At 41.1% G+C, this 20457-nt stretch overlaps 1 protein-coding gene across 7 annotated transcripts in view; it reads left to right on the forward strand.

Annotated features, from left to right (window-relative positions):
- The first annotated feature begins 2564 nt into the window (after positions 1 to 2564).
- The window catches only part of dlg5a (discs, large homolog 5a), a 38974-nt gene continuing 21081 nt past the window's right edge, over positions 2565 to 20457 (forward strand). For all 7 annotated transcript variants that reach the window (XM_079689713.1, XM_079689715.1, XM_079689717.1 and 4 more), the window contains exons 1-7: positions 2565 to 3307; positions 13295 to 13363; positions 14711 to 14885; positions 15421 to 15564; positions 16429 to 16612; positions 18516 to 18775; positions 19383 to 19695. In XM_079689713.1, coding sequence (XP_079545839.1) covers positions 3004 to 3307; positions 13295 to 13363; positions 14711 to 14885; positions 15421 to 15564; positions 16429 to 16612; positions 18516 to 18775; positions 19383 to 19695 — 1449 coding nt within the window. In that variant the 5' untranslated portion in view covers positions 2565 to 3003. The remainder of the gene's footprint in view (positions 3308 to 13294; positions 13364 to 14710; positions 14886 to 15420; positions 15565 to 16428; positions 16613 to 18515; positions 18776 to 19382; positions 19696 to 20457) is intronic.

Below are 20457 nucleotides of genomic sequence, written 5' to 3' on the forward strand. Positions count from 1 at the left end.
GGAAGACTCATCTTTGATCACACCATGTTCAAATTGACCAGAAATGACTGGAAAGGCTGGAGGGCTTTAGATAGATGTTTAGATTACAATAACTTGAATTTTAATGAAGATTAGACGCAATTAAATCGGTTTTGAGAAGATAATTTAGCCATCATTCTAAAAGTCTTCTAAGGCAATTTAAAGTGCCTCTGCATGGCTTGTCTATGCCCACACTGTAGTTCTGATATAATTATGATCAGAATCCTCCCATCTGATCCAGCCATGCTGAAGGCTGTGTAATTCTCTGTTAATTAGAAACCATGAATTGCTTAATTTAATGTGTGTTATTGCTGATCTAATCATCAGGGAATCCTCACAGAGCCTCAAGGTGTGATGTATCAAGGGGAAATTATGTTTTTCCATTTTAAAATGTCTTTAAAATTATATATTTATATCCTTTGTTTAGCAAGGTAAGTCTTTGAGAAACAAATATATTTTGTAAGGATGATGATAACCAAAAAAACCATATTATTTGTTTAACATGTTGCCTCCCTTTTGAGGTTCTGCACAGTTAATTCAACACTCATTCACTTGCATCCTTCCAGGGTGTAGGTCAAATAGATAAACTATTGTTGAGAATGCATGATCTAAAAGCAGTAAATAAATGCATGTCAAAAGCGAGTGGCTATAAAGTTGTTCATTAAAATGCTTTTGCTTCTGTCAGCACTGACAGCTCCCTGTAGAATAACTCTATTCAAATATTGATTAAAAATAACTGCATTATGTTCAGTTTGAGACAATTTCACCAGGATAAATGATGTGTTTGCTGACAGTCTCTTGAATAAAAGATAAAGCCATTATCTGCTCTGATACGGGCTGTCTGATAAACAAATCTGTTTTATAATATTTCACTAAATAATCAGACAGCTAGAAACACCAGCCCTTGTCTAAATAATAAACTCATTTATACCCCCAAGATAAAAGGCTGTTTTCTTTTTCAAATGTGAGTCGAATACTGACACAAAGGTCCAATCTGTGTCAGCAGTGGCGGCCTGATTTCCTTTGATATGAATAATTTGTAATTAATTTTTCATCTAAAGGGATAGCACATGGTTGCACAAGCTATGGAGCCAGCATGGCATAGATGGTGAAAGGGGGGGAGGGGGGGGAGTAGTCCTCGTAGATGTCACAATGAGATTCAGTGCATGCATGAATAAGGTCATGGTTTGAGAGGTATGCCTGCAGACGCCTGCCTCTGTGCCAACAATCTTTATTCAGCTGCAGACTGGAAGCAGAGTGCATCCATCACCATCATATTGTCCTTTACAAATCCTGCTCAAATACAAATCACATGATGCTTATATGTACACATATGGCTCACTGCCCTCTTTAATTTATCCAACACAGAGATACAGTAAGCATTTAAATGGGTTGCAAGCTTTGGATATAGAAACGTGGAGTGTTAGCCTGTGTCTACATTGGCATTATTATGCAAGGACTAAATGATATCCTTATGGCTGCTTAAGCATTCCCCCCCCCCCCCCCTCAAAAATCTTAATATAGTCAATAAAGGTTTTACTGATTCAAGGTATATGGAATATACACAAAGATAACCGATGGAGGAAGAAACATTTAGATAATGATACTCAAGTAAAGAAGGTACTACTAGTGAAACACATGAATGCCCCTTTATATACCGCTCTGAAAAGAGACCACTCCTAATGTGTCTTAAATCTCAATCTCTGATATGGCAGCCATTCCGTTACAGTGTCTGTTGAATTCCAACACAGATAAATGTTGTCAGTAGTTCATAGAAATGTTACTCAAACACAAACCTTTAAATAGTAAAACCAGAGAAATTGATATGCTGCAGTGGTCTCTTAATTTGTTATATATATATATATATATATATAATTCTGAATTGAAAATGTATATTAAATATGTTAATAAGCCTACTTATAATGCAGACATAAATATGGGCTAGTATACAGTAGTATAATATGTTATTGGATAATGTTACTGTTGCACTAGTCTGTACATATAATTGTACTGTTATAATGTTCATACACTGTTTATTACATCATATCATTATTGTATTCAGCTGAATGGACGTTGTGTATGAAATTCTAGATATGTGAAGTATAAATTAAGAAAAACGAATCATAATTTTACCGTCACTATCATTTAGTGAAGGTATAATTATATTTACTGTAAGAAGTGGCAGAAAATGGAAATGCTAAAGTGAAGTACATATCTCAAAAGTGGATTTAGTGCTCAAGTAAATGTTACATTCCACCACTGCAGACACCAGAAACATTTTTCCGTTTTGTAAAAATAAAATGTGGCTTTGCTCTGAGGATGACTTTGTTGTTTCCCAACCTGCACCACTACGTCAATATATAAAATATATCTCCATATTTTCATGCAAATTCTCTCCATTCTCATTTTTCCGCCTGGGATTTACGACGTACTACGGTTTGATGTTTACGCCCATTGAAGAAATAGGTGTGTTTTTTGCGAAAGCCCCGCCCTATTTCTCCTTATATGGTCACTGAACGGCACGTTGATTGACAGCGGGCAGCAGCTGCTGAGTTGCTCAGACATGGCGGAGGATACAGTGTAACAGAGGCTCATCGGCGGAGTTACGTGAGTTTTCCCAGCAGTCGAGTCGTCCAAGGGCGCCTTAAATGATACATAAGAAGGGGAAAATGTGTTCGGCTAAAGCGTGCTTTGCGAGGAAGCAAAAAAGGACCCGAACAGCCACACACGAGTAAGATGGAAAAATGTATCGCTGTTTAGTGCAGTCAACAGCCTTGGGCAACAAATATGGCTTCTTGTGCCTTTTTCAATATGCTATAAAAATTGATCTCCCGTGCAACCTAATGCCGTGGTGGCTCCGGCTAACTTCTGCAAGCCGCGATAAGTTAAGTTCATTAGTCGCTCGGTACTTTTGATCGGTAAGGACATAACATCCACTTGGCTGTCTGGGTTAGCTGGGAAGCTACGGAACTACAGCGGATAGCCATGGAGTCAAAGCACAAAGAGTTGCTAGACCAGTGCCACCAGAACTTATTGGAGTCCATAACAGATGCGGACCGAGTGATCGAGCTGCTGATAGTTTCTGGAACCTTGAGCCAGCTCGATAGGTTCGAACTGGACCAGAATTGTTCGTCCAGCGCCGAGAAAGTAGACCACCTTTTGAAGATGCTGATGAACAAGGAGAGCGACCATTTCCTCGACTTGTGTATGGCCCTGGAGAAGGCATACCCTGACCTGTATGCTGCCCTGTTCAGCAACAACGGAGGGGGACCTGTGGACCACTCCACGGGTAAGAGCTGAAACACGAACTACACACACAGGCTTTTAATATAGCCCTAAAACCAGCGTACACAGCCCCTTCCCGTGAGTAGCCTACAATCTGGGTGGTCTGGCGCAACTAGACCGTGTGTGGATAACTGCACAACAGCAAGGCTTACAGCTTGATTTATTATTAACTACAGTTTGTATACAATGCTAATAAAGCTTCATTTGCAGTTTGCAAGAGAAAGCAACAGTGTTCCCCAACCACACGGTCCCTGAATGCAACACTATTATCTGTTTAATGCACACAACACTATGCACTAGATTGTGTCTTTAAATAGTCAACAGGACCTGCAGATCTAACACACAGCTTGTGGTTCATAGAGCCAAGGACTACCCTGTCATTATACTCAGCCATGCGCTCTCCAGTCACTGCGATACACACATTACACATCCATGCTATACGGTTGGTTTACACAGGTAGGCCTATATTACATGTATTCTGTGATATTTCTGCAGTCTTATGAGAAAAAGACAACATAAATGTACCAATATCCAACTCTAACTCCAATTTGTTATCAGTGGCATGATATGGTTATGGTACATTAGGTCGCCTGACTTGTTTCCATGACAACGTTTGTACTACTGACATGTAGGCCCATATCGACCTGTCCATGGGTATGTGTCTGCACATGCATGCAGACCTAAAGCATGGTTTACTTCAGTCCACCTTCCCTTTTAGAGGGAACCTTGTTAGTATGCTAACCGACAATTTGAACCATATTTTCCCCTTATGGTGCATTTATTATTATTATTATTATTATAGTTTATTCATTATATTCATTGATTTGCATTTTGTCCTCACAGCAACTGCCTTCTCTTCTGCGGTGTTGTAGTGTTGTTGTTGCACAGAGACAAAAGGCAACCAAGTGTAAAAGCCTTGTCTAGTTTTGCCTGTTTTGCTTCTGTGTGAATGACTGAAGCCAGTGGCTTACTCACAACCAGCGTCATGCCCCCAGGGTCTGAATGCAGGATGAGCCCTGAGATCCAATAGCTGGGAGGAGATGCCGAACAATGCTTCTATGTGACATAATCCACATAAAAAAACTACATGGGTTATCTTTCAGATCGTTATGACATAGCCGGAGCTTTATTTCAAAGCAACACGCCTTTGTTTTGAAAATCACAATGTGATCTATAGTTTGGAGCTGCCAAGTTGTGGTGTGTCTCTGTCTAAGGCTATGAAGCATAGCAGGTAATGCTGAGTTGGTGTCTTGCTGCTCTGCTGACTGGATCGTTAATGCTTTATAACTTCCTTGTATTGAGTGTTGCTCCTGCAGAATAACACCTTAACTTAAATACTCTGAAATTTGTTCACTGCAAAACTGGTCACTCTTTAAGCCCCTTGACTCTGACTGGACCTGACAATGTGGATTTGGGCTTTTTGCTCGCACACCTTTTTATAGACTGTAGCACTGGGCCTCAGAGGTGACCTGTACTACCAGAGAGTGATTTCCACTAGCTAGTCGGCCTGTAGTTATTCAACAGAGGATTAGGCCCTGCTGTCCTCTCTCTGGTGTAAACTCTCCGTGAGACACGCTCTATCGTGCCTGCACAGTCCCCCGTTAGCTGCCACGCTCTTGGCTACTTCTGTTTTGAGTTTAAGTGTTGTCATTTCTTTTTAAGGTGCTTTTTATTATCTTCAGTGTAGTGATTCAGCTGATGCGATTACATCATTTGAACCACACTTGCGAGGTACCCAAGACGAGCCACTCACTGAGTGCCTCCAGGCAAAGAAGCTGCTGGTAGACGCAGCTCAGAGGGATGAACTCTTCACAGCCCTGGCGTGTGTCTGTGTGTGTGTGTGTGAAGAGAGGGAATATGCTTGTGTGATGACTCTTGCTGATAGCAACCTGCTCTTAACTCATCCTCTTCTCATGCTGCCTGCCTGTTCTTGTTCTCAGATGCACTTCCTTTGCCAGCTGGCCATCTAAACACGCACACATTAGGAAATCATTGAAACTCCAAAGAAACATCTTCACCCCAAAGGAACAGCATACAGATGCTCACTGTTGAAAACTCAGGCTCTATAAATTATTCGGGTTTTTTGACAAACTCCAAAGCTCTTTCTCTACGGAACATACAAACAAGCCATTCATTATTTGGCCCGTTTTGTGCATCACTATGCGATAATTTTAACAAACTCACGAACCCTGATATAAACTGTAAAGCAGATCATTCATTTAACATATTGAGTATAACTGAAATGATGTGGCAGAGCACATTTCTGCGTTCTTGAAATGGATTGAATACATTTCACAAATCCAAGCTGATTTCACGCCTCGGATTGTGTGCATTTCCCTCTACGTTATACATGTAACAATATTCACTACCTGAAGAAATAGCGTACTAGAAGTGATGTATCTGCACATCCCCCTACTCTCGTGATCTTAAAGAGCCTGTTACAGTGATTTAAAGTAACACAATTCTCCCTGACAGGATGCAACGTCAACACAATCTTCTTCTTCTGCTGTCTGTTTGGCTTTATTTTCTCGTGGTCTTGTTTTCTCGCTCTCGTGCTTTGTCTTTTTCTCTCAGGCCCACTGTCCATCCTTCTTTAATTCCTCTCTCTCTCTCTCCTTTCTCTGACTCATTATATTTATTTTCCTCCCATAGAGTGGTTTAGTTTCTCCATGCACTTAAACAGGGGGACACAGCCGATAGACAGAGGAGGGTGATAGAAAAAAAGGGAGCAAGAGAGAGGGGGACAACAGGCCTTTTGTTGAGAAGTTGACCAGGCCCAAAAGTGCCCTGTCAGCAGCTTGTGTGTGTGTGTGTGTGTGTGTGTGTGTGTGTGTGTGTGTGTGTGTGTGTGTGTGTGTGTGTGTGTGTGTGTGTGTGTGTGTGTGTGTGTGTGTGTGTGTGTGTGTGTGTGTGTGTGTGTGTGTGTGTGTGTGTGTGTGTGTGTGTGTGTGTGTGTGTGTGTGTGTGTGTGTGTGTGTGTGTGTGTGTGTGTGTGTGTGTGTGTGTGTGTGTGTGTGTGTGTGTGTGTGTGTGTGTGTGTGTGTGTGTGTGTGTGTCTCCTCTCCGTCAACCAGTTTCTGTCCCACTCCATAAACCACAGTGGACAGACAGCATGAGTTATGACCCTGACGCTCTTGTCAGGACTGCTGCTCTTAAATATCTCCCATGGGCCGGACCTGGCCTCACTTCCTTTCTCTCTCTCTCTCTCTGTCACCCAGTGACGCACACTGTCGCTCACCTCATCACCCCACTCTCTTTCCCCTTAGCAATCTCTGTACTCCAACTTTCTTCTATTCTCACTGAAGAAGCCATCACTTTATCTATTGTTAGGGTTTCTGCTCAGGTGCAATTGACAATTCTCATGAGTTACATTAGAGTGCAGCTTTTTTAACATCTTTGAACATTGAAAGATCGTTGGTCAGACAAAATATGAAACAATTGAGAACCCAGATAAGGAAATCATCAGTTCCATTACTTTAGTTGTTATTAGCCGTGTTAAAGGTATGGGGGTTTCTTGTCAGCACAGTTACTCAATAAATCCATTTAATGAAGGCATGAGATGCAGGCCAATGAGAGGTCGACCTCTCCATGGATCTTTTGTGTTATTGTTCCAACGTTATCCCCTTGTACACACCATCTTTTTAGTCTTACATGCCTTTGTATATTCTCACTTTCTAATTAACGTCTGGTGGCATCTAACCTCTATGTGAGCCACAGCCAGGAGGCTTTACTGTGGAACAGGACTTCATTACCATTTTACACATGTTCCTCCACTTTCTAATTACCCCACTAGGTAGAGGAGTTGCCAGCATCTAAATGTTTACCGGTTCTATGAAGTCATGGAAATATACAGCTTTTCCCCTTGTCTTACCACCCCCACCTCTACCAGGCCTTTTTGTTGTTGCCGTCTTATGCTTTGCTTTCCTCTCCTCTCTTTTCCTCCCATCATGGTGTCCTAGCTTGCTCTCCCCCCTCTCTCCCTTGTCTCGCCATCTGCTTTATTCTCTCTTTATTGGTCCTGTCCACACCTGCAGTCATTTGTCCTCCAAACATCTAGCACCAGATGACAGATCACATTTTGAACAATCGCGGTATACATGTGTGATGATTGGCATGAGTGGAGCCAATTGCCGAAATTAGACGGAATGGCATTTTTCTTCCTGGCTGAGCATCTGGGTGATTCACTTGTCAGAAACATGAAGAAAGAGAGCCAAGTGGACAAATACCTTCCATTTATAAACATACAATTATTTACATCATGTGCTATACACTGTAGGATCACGTGGCAACACATGTTTTGTTGCCCGTAATATAGTATACACTAGAAAAGGCCCATCTGCAGTGTTTGCCCTGAATACTGATCATGTGCACCTTTCTTCTACACTGGATTCCCTTCTCTAGGTGACCTTTTACAAAATGATGGTGCAGTTTAGTCACTGAATGATCTCAACACTCAAATGCTGTCTGAATTAGCATGGCCTCCTCTTTGATAAAACATGAAAGGAATGTCACAAAGATTGCCCAAATTCCAGCAGCAGTGGGTTTTTCCACACAGGCGTTTTTTTTTTCTTTCTTTCTGGTTATTTTTGTACTGGCTACAGTTATCAGCAGAGCCTTTGGACGACATGTTGCTGCCATCTTTCACCTTTTTGTGTTTTTGACCCAACCCATGGCACACGCAAGCTGTTTTTAAACAACATTATTTCTTGTTTTTTGCTGAGGTAGGGCTATTTGCAGAGAGATAACCCATTATGGTGTGCTGATACCAGGCTGGGTTAGATTGCACCCATGGGGGCTTTTTTTGGTCTTTGGTGCTGCTCAGCAGTTCTGAAAATCTGTTTGGCTGAAGGCTAAGAACCTTTTTTTTTGTATTTCTATAAAGGTCTTCTTCTACACATGTCCTTGTTTTTAACCTCATGTCCCAGGGTGTTTATGAAGGTCCAACACAGGTCCTACGAGACGATGAGGCGGCATTTGCATCTAGTATTTCAATCAACAGTCTAACAGATCTTATTTTGAGACATGCCACGGGCAGAAAAAGGTGGGTGGGTTTTGACCATCGGCCTGGGTGAACGTGGAGCTGTGAGTCAGGCGATGTGCGTGCCGCGGAGTAATCCTGCCTCATGGAGTCATCATGTTAGATGTCTTCATGTTTATACAATCTTGGGACTCCTTAAATCAGATGATCAATCCTTTACCCCGGCAGCAAGGATTCACTGGCACACTGCCCAGAATCTTGGCCTGTGGTGTCATTGCCTTCCCAGAATCTAGACCCACTTCATGACTTAAAGTCCCAGATTACACGGACAGAATTGGTCAAGGACATTTATGTTGAGTGTCTCTGGCGATTTGCAGATCCATTCACTTTATTTCACAACCATAACACCTTTCAGATGTTCATTTGATATACAAAGTATGATGAGTTTATGATGCATTTTTCAGTTTAAACATCCTGAGTGCCATCAAAGCCGTTGACATGAAGTCCACCTTGACCAACTGGGACATTAGAGTACTGCTTTCATGTTCATGCATCAATAGCAGCAGTGTAACATAATGCTTCAATGTGACTCTGTACATATATACATATATCATTACTATTATCATTATTATTATTATTATTATTATTATTATTATTATTATTATAATAAATACACACTATTATTTATTACATTACAGATTTTATTTTTATACTCCTGGAAATAATTACTGCACTTTATTCCTTATTCCTTTATTCCTTATTCCTAAGTATGTATGCTGCGTGTATTTTGTTGTCTTATGTTGTGATGTTTTTGTTTTGATGACACCCTTGAAAGGGAGAAGCATTTATTATGATCTCATTGTACATGTATAATGACATTAAACGATTCTATTCTATTCTTCAAATATATTAATAGTAAAAGAAAAGTGTGAAACTTTCACCTGTAATGATATCATATATTTACATTGTTGTGTATTTATAAGTCTACTACACTCTCCCTTGTTGGGTGACATTATTTCTCTCTTCCCCCACACCCTGCGACCTCACCTCTTTCACCTCTCCGTATGTGAACCTTCTGAGTTAAGGTATAGAGACAGAGTATGTGGGATGTGTGCATCACTAAATCATCCTACATCCTCGTACTGTAAGCAGAACCGCAGCCAGGATTTAGTGGTCTGAGATGCCAGAGTAAAAGAGATGCTTTCTGCTCTCTGGCTTAATGCTGACACATCCCCCAGCCTCACTTAAGCACTCTGTAATATGAGTGGGTCGTTTTCAACCGTATTATTAGTGTTGCTATTACTTGCGCTTCTGTAGTTTAATGGCTTTGGGGCGGAGGACACAAAAGGAAGAAGACCACAAATGCTATTTAGGCTTTGCTCGCCTCTTAGTCTGTGCCTTATTTATTTCTTTAATCACTGCGGCTCACTGACAGTTATAGGATCTGACAGCGACTAATAAAGAATAGCACACAGTATTATTTTTGGATTGCTGCTCTTTTACCAAGAAGCCCTGGAAAATGTCTGTCTCTTATTTTTTAGAACACAACAGACACCTTGGCTGCTTGGATAGTTTCAAGGCTCGTCAACATGTTGCGATAAAGGGAGTTTGAGGCAGCAGATGATAATCATACGTGTTTTATGTTTTGGGGGACACTCATTGTCAGATAAGAGAATTCTCTGGAACTGATGAATAATTTAGACTCACCCCATGGTTGATTCCAGACTTTCTTTGATAAGGCTTTCCCTCTACCAGCCTTCCCAACTCTTATGCTTTTCTTCTTTTACCACACTGCAGAATTACTATTCCTCTCATCCAGTTTCACCATGGCAACGTGTGTCATCTTGGTTTATGTGCTGGAGAACATCATCTGGTTGTCTGAAGCAACTGTTGGTTGCTGAGCACATTGCATGATTGGGAGGGAAAGCAGAGAGTGGGGGAAGTGGAACCCCTTAGGTAGGGCGAGTACTCCCCTGACCTATTTAGATCACAGCGTCAGCCCTTTGTTTCTGTGGCCTCTGGTCCTCCACTGGAATATCACTCACCTTTTTTTTTTAAGGGAATATCTACTGATGGAAGTCAGGATCAGATGCGTGTTCCAAACTATTACAGAAATATATAATTCCTTATTAAAATGCCATAATGTATATCTCTGTTAGAATCCATCTAGAATGTTTGGCAGGCCTGCACAATTAGTTGCTTTTTATCGTCATGGCAATTTCAACTTAAATACACATCATGAAAAACTGCCTTATTGTTTTCTTTTTGGTTATGAGAGACTAGATCTGCAGAAAATTACATTTTTATATAATAACTCACTCTAAATCGTAACTTAAATTTGTACCTTTTTTTGTTCAATAAGTAAATGATTTCCTTTTTTAATAGTTTTATTTCCAAAGCAATTTTTGGTATTTCACCAGTATACCAAAAGCAGTAGGAAGGCAGAACTTACTACACTTTAAAACAAATCCGTTAATTTTTTTAAAAGCAATATTATCAAACCATAATCAACAATGCTAACATGTTTTCCTCATACCGTGCAACCCTACTATCAGGGTAAGATTTCTCAGGTCTGATCTATCTTATCTGACTTTCTTTTGGCAAAGACGAGGATTTCCCCACTGTAGATCACCAGATCTATGCTACCCTAATGGATGCCTGCTTTATTGATGCAGTGAGCCTGTTTACAAATGATCAGCCTCACTGACTATGGCTGGTGCTAATTGCTATCGATGATTAAAAGCCTGTTTGGTATAAGCGAATGCCGCTGACCCATCAACCGCCAGGAGCTGGCTTGTATCTAAAATGCAGATCCATATTGCATTCAGTGGTTTGTTTACGGGGTTAACTAATCAGCACTTGGTGACACTGATCTGTATGTGGGAATTTCTGTGCACGTACTTGTCATCGCAGCCAAATCAGATTGTGAGATATTTGAAGATTCTCTCGCAATTGCCCCCTTTGCGTGGGAGTGTTTTGGTTTCCAAATTGCAAAATACAACATTCAAGATTCTACATTTTGCGGCTTATTCTGGCAGAAAGCTTTACTGACTCTGTGTAGCATTTTAAAAAAAAAAAAAAAAAAAAAAAAAGAGTTAATCCTTCAGCTGAGATGGCACAATACCTCCCAGTGGCTCACGTCTTTTCTCGATGAAACCTTGTCAGTCTGATTCCGGGTTCAAGGATTCAGTTGTTGCTTTTCAAATGCAGGCATGGAAATGAGGCTGAGCCTTTTGCATAGTGTTAATTGTAGAGGACTAATGCTGTGCAGCCTCAGAGTGGTTCTCATCATGTCTGATGGAACAAAATGAAATCAAAGCTGTGTGTGCTCCGAGCCCCTCGCAGACTAAAAGTGTTGAGCATCAGGGAATGTCAGAGCAGATTAAAAGCCTTTCCACCCTGCCCCTCTATCTCTTTATTTAACAGTCTCTCCCTCTTTGTCTCTCAAACACCCTTCCTCCTTATCTCTTTTGCGACTTAGTTTGGCTATCTCCTTTCATCTGTCCTCCTCTGCTCCATGCCTTCCCCTCCTGCCCCCCCCCTTCTCCGCTCCTCTGTTTGCGGTGCCTAAGATGGAGTGGCTCAGTCGCACAGAGCTCATAGTTAATTAGGCTTGGCCTCGTCACACATTGAGGGCCGGAGCCAGAGTTGTAGCTAAACCCAGTGGGGAGGCAAGGGTGGAGATGGAGATCTGGAACAGTTGGTTTCAATGTATTGCCTGCTGCTGACAAAGCCTGCTACCATTCCCCTGCTGTCTTAAACCATGTACACAATACACTTGTCCATGTGTTTGTGGTGCATTTAGCCCATTAGAAGTATTACCCAAACAGTTGCTGATTTTTATGCAGGTTTAATTGTATTATTTATTTATACAGGACTCATTCTTATTCTTTATTAGGATCCACATTAGCATGAACATTGGCTATTCTTCCCGGGGTCCTCATACACACGAAACATACATAAACCACAACTAAAACAAAGCAGCTCATAATTTCATGCAATTTACAGTGCTTTACGAAGTAAAAACTAAAAAATTGGTCATCCAATTTTAGCCATCATAAGGCCAAACTTCTACAAATGTATATGCAGTTGAAATGATTGGTTGATGATTATTCAGTGGCCATTGACACTTGGGACTAAATGCTTGTTTGTTTTGGTCAAAAAGGTACTTACTTTCATTTTTATTTTGCATAATGTGTAAGTGTTTGAAATGTATTATTGTGAATAACACTTTCTTTAAATGTGTGGAAATCAGATTGGGCTTACCATTATCATTGCTAATGCTATGTAACCTTAAACAGAGTATTTTTCGCTTCTTATTTTAGCAGCTATCACACCAGGTTTAGAAGTGTGAGATATAACATCCTCAGTGAAACACATTTACTCCTTAAGCTTTGCGTGTACCAAACAATAGATGATGCTCTCTGCAATAAGCATATTCAAATATGTCCTTTTTAGATTTTTTTTTTCCATGTTTATATTGCCCTTTGAAGCAGGGACTCTGCTTTATAATGGGCATCTGCATAGCCTCTCCTATGGATTGTGGTTGCCAGTGTGAAATATCCCCGAGCTTAACGGTGTGTACAGCTATTCAGATAGAGACCCGTTTTCTCTCTGCCTCTCTCTCCCGCTCTCTCTCTCTCTCTATGTGCTTGACATAAAAGGAGAAAATCCCATTTCAGCCGTGACATTCTGCCTGTGTAGCAGAAACATACAGGGGCTATACATCAAAGCAAGGCAGAGTGCACATTGAGGGAAAGGAGGTTTAATGACGACGGCGGTCTGGAGTGATAATATAGAGCCGCTAAGAAGGAGTGTGGAAGTTATTATTCCAAGTTTAAAGCCTGCACCAAATCTATCTTACAGCTGTGCAGGGAATATGAAGCTGACTGTGTAATATTCATTTATTTCCTCATAGTGCAAGCACTTAATTCAGGCTGCAGTGTAATTGGCTAATCAATCTATCAGTGCTTTATGTCTGAATGTATCTCTTGGCCTTTTGTCTCTTGGCAGGTTCCACATACAGCGTCCTCTCCACTATGCCCTCGGACTCAGAAAGCAGCAGCTCCCTCAGTAGTGTTGGTATGTATAACAACCAAACATGCCTATTCTCTTGTGTGTGTCATGCTGGGTTGGAGAAGTTCTATACCATTGGCAAACACACCATAATAATGCAAAACAAAGTTAGCATGGCTGCATTATGACTTGAAATGCTGTTTATGACGATATTGGCGTACTTCCTGATTGTCTCCGTTTATTTTTCCTTTAAATCCCACATTGAGCCAATCTCTTCCTCCTTCCTTAAGGAGACCATGCTTGCCTTCCCCTAGTTTTGACAAAGGTCCAAATGACTCAGCAGTGTTGCATAAATTCCAAAAGGCCCAAAGATTGACATAATCCTCCGATTTCCTGCCGCGTGCGCTCTTTTCAATCAAGAACGCAAACCCTGAAAATATCTCCTTAATCAGGTATGATGTTTTGTCAGAATCTGTTTATTTTACAGTGTCAGGACACACTAAGTCCTTTACAAAGACTTAACATGCCCTGACATTACAATAAAAGGGCAGAAGCTGAATAAAAACATGTATGGACACCTTTGTTTAAACCACACAGAGAGTACGGGAGATGCAGCACATCGCCAAATCAAAATCCAATCTGCTCTTTCTGCCTTAAATTCTCACGTCAGAGATTACAGATGCTGTCGTGTAAATCCAAGAACATGCTCTGCAGATGTGCAGCAGATTGTCCTGGTAAACCCCGAGCAGATTATATAACAGCCGCCTTGAGCATTGTGAAGAACTCTATTGTTTCCTAATGTCAGAGTCAGTTGCAGGTGTACTCTTTGTCCTCCAAATGAATGATCGTATACGGGGTGTAATCTTTCCCTATCTCACAAATTGAATACAATTCCTTGGGTATCGATTTTAAAATACTATGCATGTTAACTCCAGTTGTGCGCACAGTTTTTAGTTTTAAAGTTATATCAAGTGTTTGCAATATTGTTAACATATAAAGGTAAACCTTAGACAACATGGATCATTTATACATGCCAAACTTAAACATGTGAATACATTTTTTACTAAAACACATTTCCCGATTCTCAGTGACTTCAAGAATAAGTTCAACTAATAAAAAAAACTCAAAATGCAAGCTTTTACATAAATAAAAGGGGTATACTTAAGTTAACTGTATTTGTATTAACACAAATAAATTGGACACAAAGACCACCATCACTGTGTGATTTGAACAGATCACACAATTAGGATTACTGTCACTAGCAATATTTGTTCATATTTTTGTGGAATTTCAATGTTTTTAGAAATATATGTTTTTAGTTTACCGACATTTACATGATGAGCACTGCCAGAAAGACTTTTCCAGTGTCTGGATCAGTGGTCCTAGCCTCTTGTAACGTGCTCTCTGTTGCAGGTTCGCCCGTTAACGGTGAAGCCTCCTCCCCCCCGCCGGCTATCAATGACAACCGGCCTTCCGGCGACAACCTGGACACCATCTTGTTCCAGCTCCGTCAGGTGACCAGGGAGAGGGATGAGCTCCGTAAGCGTCTGGCGTTGGCATCGCCGGGGACCACCTTCGACGACTGCAGGTGAAAATCCTGACCGGCCTGCCAAGTTGCTGATACTGTATTTTACCCTTATGGTAACACTTTGAATTTGGTCTATGAATTATGTCGACTGTGATTATAGATTATTTCTTTATGCTTAAATTAAATACATCAGATCCAGCTATTGACTGACCTGAGATTCATTGTTGACGGAGCAGCAAAGTGTGAACATGTTATCTGTATGGTTAAATTCTCTGTGATATCAGTGTCCTTACTTATGGCTGCTATGTTTCCATCTTCTCATGTAACTTTAACTTGCAGAGACAAGATACGGACACTGGCTGCTTTATGACATTTATAAACCTCTATTTACCTAATTTATTGTACATCAGATGATATGAAAGGTGCTTTGCTTAGTGAATATTTCTTTATATTGTTTACATTTTTTTTATACATTCACATCAAAGGGGAAGGTCAACTCTGTCTTTTACGTGCTTCTGTCTGAGCTCTTTTTGGGCACATTGTAGTACGAGGCTCCCTGATAGAGGGTTGATTCCTTGCTGCTTTTCTCCTTAAGGCCAAATTCCAAACCCAGCCACGACTATGAGCGTCTGAAAAGTCAGTGCATGAGGGCCATGGCAGATCTGCAGTCTCTCCAGAACCAGCACACCAAAACACTCAAGAGGTGCGAGGAGGCTGTAAAAGAGGCTGACTTCTACCAGTAAGTGTTTCTAATGCTACCTATTTCTCATTGCTAATGAAACATATGAACTTGTATAATGCAGTAATCGAATGCAACTATTCACTTTCGATTCCAATAGAAAAGCCATGCTGAATGTGTGTCAGCACAGCAGTCACATTCGGTGCATATGTCGTAAGCGTTGGAGGAACACTCTGTCACCTGCCACATGCTGCTTTACAACATAGAAATAATTACATTTATTGCATTGTTTTACTGGAATCGTAGCAAATACTGGCATGGTGTTGCAATTAACCTAATTGAAAGGACATCCCTGCGAGCTACAGCTGCCTCTCATGTTGAAAGGGAATTGGCACTGGCAAAAAAAGCCTGGAAATGGAAGCATTTATGTGATTGAATTGTTAAGCCTAACAGCTCATAAGCCGAGGCGAAATGTTTGAGCATAGAAGCTGATCATACAGGGTATTAGCTGTCAAAGCGTTTAACTAATTACAATTAATTAAAAAAAATGAAACAATCAAGAGATAAGTAAAAAAATAAAATAAAAATCGAATCGGGTGGTATATAGGTAACATGGTTGGTTCACTATCGGTTGAAATCCCTCTAAAATCCCTACAATTATAAATATTCCCACCTACGATTTTTGATTCTCCTCCAGTCGCAGGAAATTGCATTTTGGTAGTCCCACCCTCTTGGATAATGTCCATACATTTTATTACCCCTCAATGACTTTATTTGTATTGCACATCACCTGCTGAATCGCCTGCTTGATTTGAAGGCCCATTTTTGCTAATTAACATTACACATTTAGTTTTCTGTATATTTGCATGTAAACTGTAAAAACATATGTTTACTCCTCTTGCTTGTGTGTGTTTTTCCCTCCAGCATGCTGCACAGTCGCGTCCTGGGTGAACAGACTCAGTTGAAAGAGGAGATGGAGACACTCAGGAGGGACAACGCCCAACTTGTTCGAGAGCACAACCACCTAAAACAGAACTGTGAGGAGCTCCAACGACTGCACAGCCAAGACCAGAAAGAGTTAGCAGACCTGCGGCTGCAGCAACAACAGGTACAGTCCTCTCACACGTGTGTGTGTGTGTGTGTGTGTGTGTGTGTGTGTGTGTGTGTGTGTGTGTGTGTGTGTGTGTGTGTGTGTGTGTGTGTGTGTGTGTGTGTGTGTGTGTGTGTGTGTGTGTGTGTGTGTGTGTGTGTGTGTGTGTGTGTGTGTGTGTGTGTGTGTGTGTGTGTGTGTGTGTGTGTGTGTGTGTGTGTGTGTGTGTGTGTGTGTGTGTGTGTGTGTGTGTGTGTGTGTGTGTGTGTGTGTGTGTGTGTGTGTGTGTGTGTGTGTGTTCTGGCTGGCCAGATGTTGAAAGGTCAGGGATTGCCTTCGGGGATGAGCCAATGTAGAAAATCTAAATGCTGCTTTTATACAAATAGTTCCACACATTCACATATGCCTTATAGTGCCGAGGTTGTCCCCTTGTTTACATTTTGAAGCTTCAAACAATACTTCCTCACGTTGTTCTAAACAGCACAAGGATGCTGTGACCTGTATTGGACTTTTACGCAGTACTGTCTCCCACAGTTCTCATGGGAACACTGCAGTAGTTAAGAGCACAGAGCAACCAAGCAGAGGGAAATGCACACAGAGCACTTCTGGAAAGGGCAAGTGTAGCACAGAAGGGCTTTGGCTTGGGCAAAGGGCACCCTGACCCAAACTATGTAGCTACAAGGTGAGTGTATACGCAGTATATGCTGTGTGGACGAGGTCAATAAAGCCCTTGGGTCACAGCGGTCAGGAATCAGCAGGACCTGCACTGATGACACATGCAGCCTCGCAGAGAATGCATAATGCACTCCGAAGGACACACTCTACACTTAAAACGGTTCATTTGACAGGTCAGCCAATTGGTTTTAATGCAGCTCTTGAAATGAACTTTAGGAAAAAAAATAGTTTAAGCTAGAACAGGATTTACACTGCATGAATACATTCTGCCACATTGATGCCATCTGCTGCTCAGGTGGGGCACAGCAGACACAGGCTTAGTTGGATTTTACCTGATGACATCTGCATTTCAGACACCAAGTAGTTTTAAAAATGACATAGGCAAGGCAAGTTTATTTACATAGCACCTTTCAACACAAGACAATTCAAACTGCTTTACAAAAATGAAAGACATTAAGAGCATTAAGAAATAGTGCAGCAGAAAAATATTATAAAATGGCATTTAAAACACTCGTTTAAAGGTGGGGTAGGTAATTTTAGAGAAACCAGCTCGAGTGCGCAAGAATTTGAAAATACACAGCCGGAAAAAATCTGCCGCTTCCTTACAGAGCCCCTCCTCCAACACACACGAACGCGCACATGACCAATGAGGCCCGAGATAAGATTGTGCACAGATGGAAGGCTGACAGGCAGGTAGGCCATCCGGTTACTTTAGCAGGGCCGGTTCAGATGATTGGTCGTGCTTTTTACAGCTTCCACAGATGAACATGTTTTTATGGATTTTTTGTCAAAACACTTAAGATATTCATTGCTATCGGGATGTTAAGAGCATTCCATGAAATATAACAAAAAGTGTATCTCGAGCCGGTTTCTCAAACGTACCTACCCCACCTTTTAAAAGCAAAGATAATAAAACCTGAATAACACAGGTACATGATAAAATAATAAAAGTTACAGTGCAGTGTGAGATATGAATAGTTCAATTAAAAGCAGCGGCAAAAAGAAAAGTCTTCAGCCTGGATTTAAAAGTAGTAAGAGTTGCAGAGGACCTGCAGGTTTCTGGGAGTTTGTTCCAGATATTTGGAGCATAATAACTGAATGCTGCTTTACCATGTTTAGTTCTGACTCTGGGGACAGAAAGCCGACCCGTCCCTGAAGACCTGAGAGATCTGGATGGTTCATAATTTAGCAGGAGGTCAGAAATGTATGTTGGGCCTAAATATATGAATTGTGTTGTCCTAACCAGGTCATGAGAGAGAAGGGCTCATCAGAGGTGTTGAACAAACTCTACGACACGGCTATGGACAAGCTGGAGGGCGTAAAGAAGGAGTACGATGCCCTGAGCAAGCGCCACAGTGAGAAGGTGGCTAACCACAACACAGACCTGAGCCGCCTGGAGCAGGCCGAGGAGGAGAACCGGAGGCTGCAGAAGCAGATGGACGCTTTGCTCAAACAGCGAGACTCGGCCATGCACTACCAGCAGCAGTACTCCACCTCGATGAGGAGGTAAAATGCCTTCATCAGCTTAAAGGCTGGGCAATATATCAATATTATATATATCACGGATACATGTTGTACATTGTAAATACTGCAAGTGTTTTCTCCTGGTTTTAAAGACAGTAAAGTCATGTTTTTTTATTTGATATCTACATTACAATTGATTATTTATCAATAATCCAATTGTGTAGATATTCTGCAAAATCACTAATACTCAGCCTAACTATAATGTCGCAATATTCAGGTGTTTATCAGACATATGGTAATGTTTATTTTCTCCATATCACCGAGTCCTTATCAGCTGCAGACATGAAGAGAACCGAACACATGAGATGAAACCACACACTGTTTCATTCCAGGGAAAATAACTCATGATACGTAGTAAATATTTTGAGGCTTGAATCAATCTAGCAGAGGATGTGATTACACACACACACACACACACACACACACACACACACACACACACACACACACACACACACACACACACACACACACACTGGATAGAGCGCTGATATGAGCTACATTCAAGCCGCAGCCAGTACATCATTTTATATTGGCATTTCATAAACGTGTTCACTGTTACGCTCTCCGTCTTCCTCCGCTCTCTCAGGTTTGATTCGGTGCAGCAGGAGCTGAACAAGTCCTCAGCGCAGAACAAGGAGCTGCAGAGAGAGATGGAGCGGCTGCAGTCGGAGGTGACGCGCTACAAGAACCTGCAGCTGAAGTCGGCCAAAGACTGCGAGAAGTACAAGGAGGAGAGGGACTCTGTGTTCAACGAGTATCGCCTCATCATGAGCGAGAGGGACCAGGTGATCAAGGAGCTGGACAAACTGCAGACAGAGCTGGAGGCAGCAGAGGCACGACTGAAGAACACCTCCTCAGAGAGAGTGGTGGCCAGTGAGGAGTTGGAGGCACTCAGACAGGTACCACGCTCAAGAATCCATCAGATGTACTCGCATGTCATTTAAGGCACTTATTATCCAGAAGTGAACAGCCAGCAGGGAAGAGGAACATTAAGGAGTATTACCCCAAAAATCATCTGGACAATATTCTCTCAAACTAAATACACAAAAGATATAAAAACAAGTTTATTGAGGAAACCAGAGTTTTACCTGAGTTCAAAACGACACAAGACATAACATGGGAAATGCAACAATACTGTAGAAATAACATCACAATGCTAACCCATACACAAATAAATAACTAAAGGGGAAAAATATAAAACACAGAAGAATAAAAGTGGAACATAAGATTCTTTTTATATTTTTGGGTCCAAAAGTTAGTCTAAGGAATGAATAGCGTTACAATTAGTTGACTCAGTAAATTAATAGGAAAACAATTCTTGACACTTTAAATTAGGAACTATTTGATATGTTGTCTCAGTAGGTATCAAGTATTTTCAAGTCAAAAAGGCTACATTCCAAGGGAAGTGTTAATGTCTAATTTGAGCTGCACCTCCGTTAGATTTTGTAAAGTCATCGTGTTTCTTACTGAATTATTTGTTAAGTTATTTGACTGGAGTCCATAACTCTGCTAAATAATATAAAATTGACCACATTTGATATCATATTATAGACATGAATGTAAAAAACATGGAATAATAGCTTATTCCCTGTTGGTTTGGCTTAGCTTTGCAAAAAGACTGGTAGCTGGGTAACACTTCATGAACAAAACGCGTTCAATAC

Source organism: Notothenia rossii (genome assembly GCF_949606895.1).
Source record: "Notothenia rossii genome assembly, chromosome: 6".
In the NCBI taxonomy this organism is placed as follows: Eukaryota; Metazoa; Chordata; class Actinopteri; order Perciformes; family Nototheniidae; genus Notothenia; species Notothenia rossii.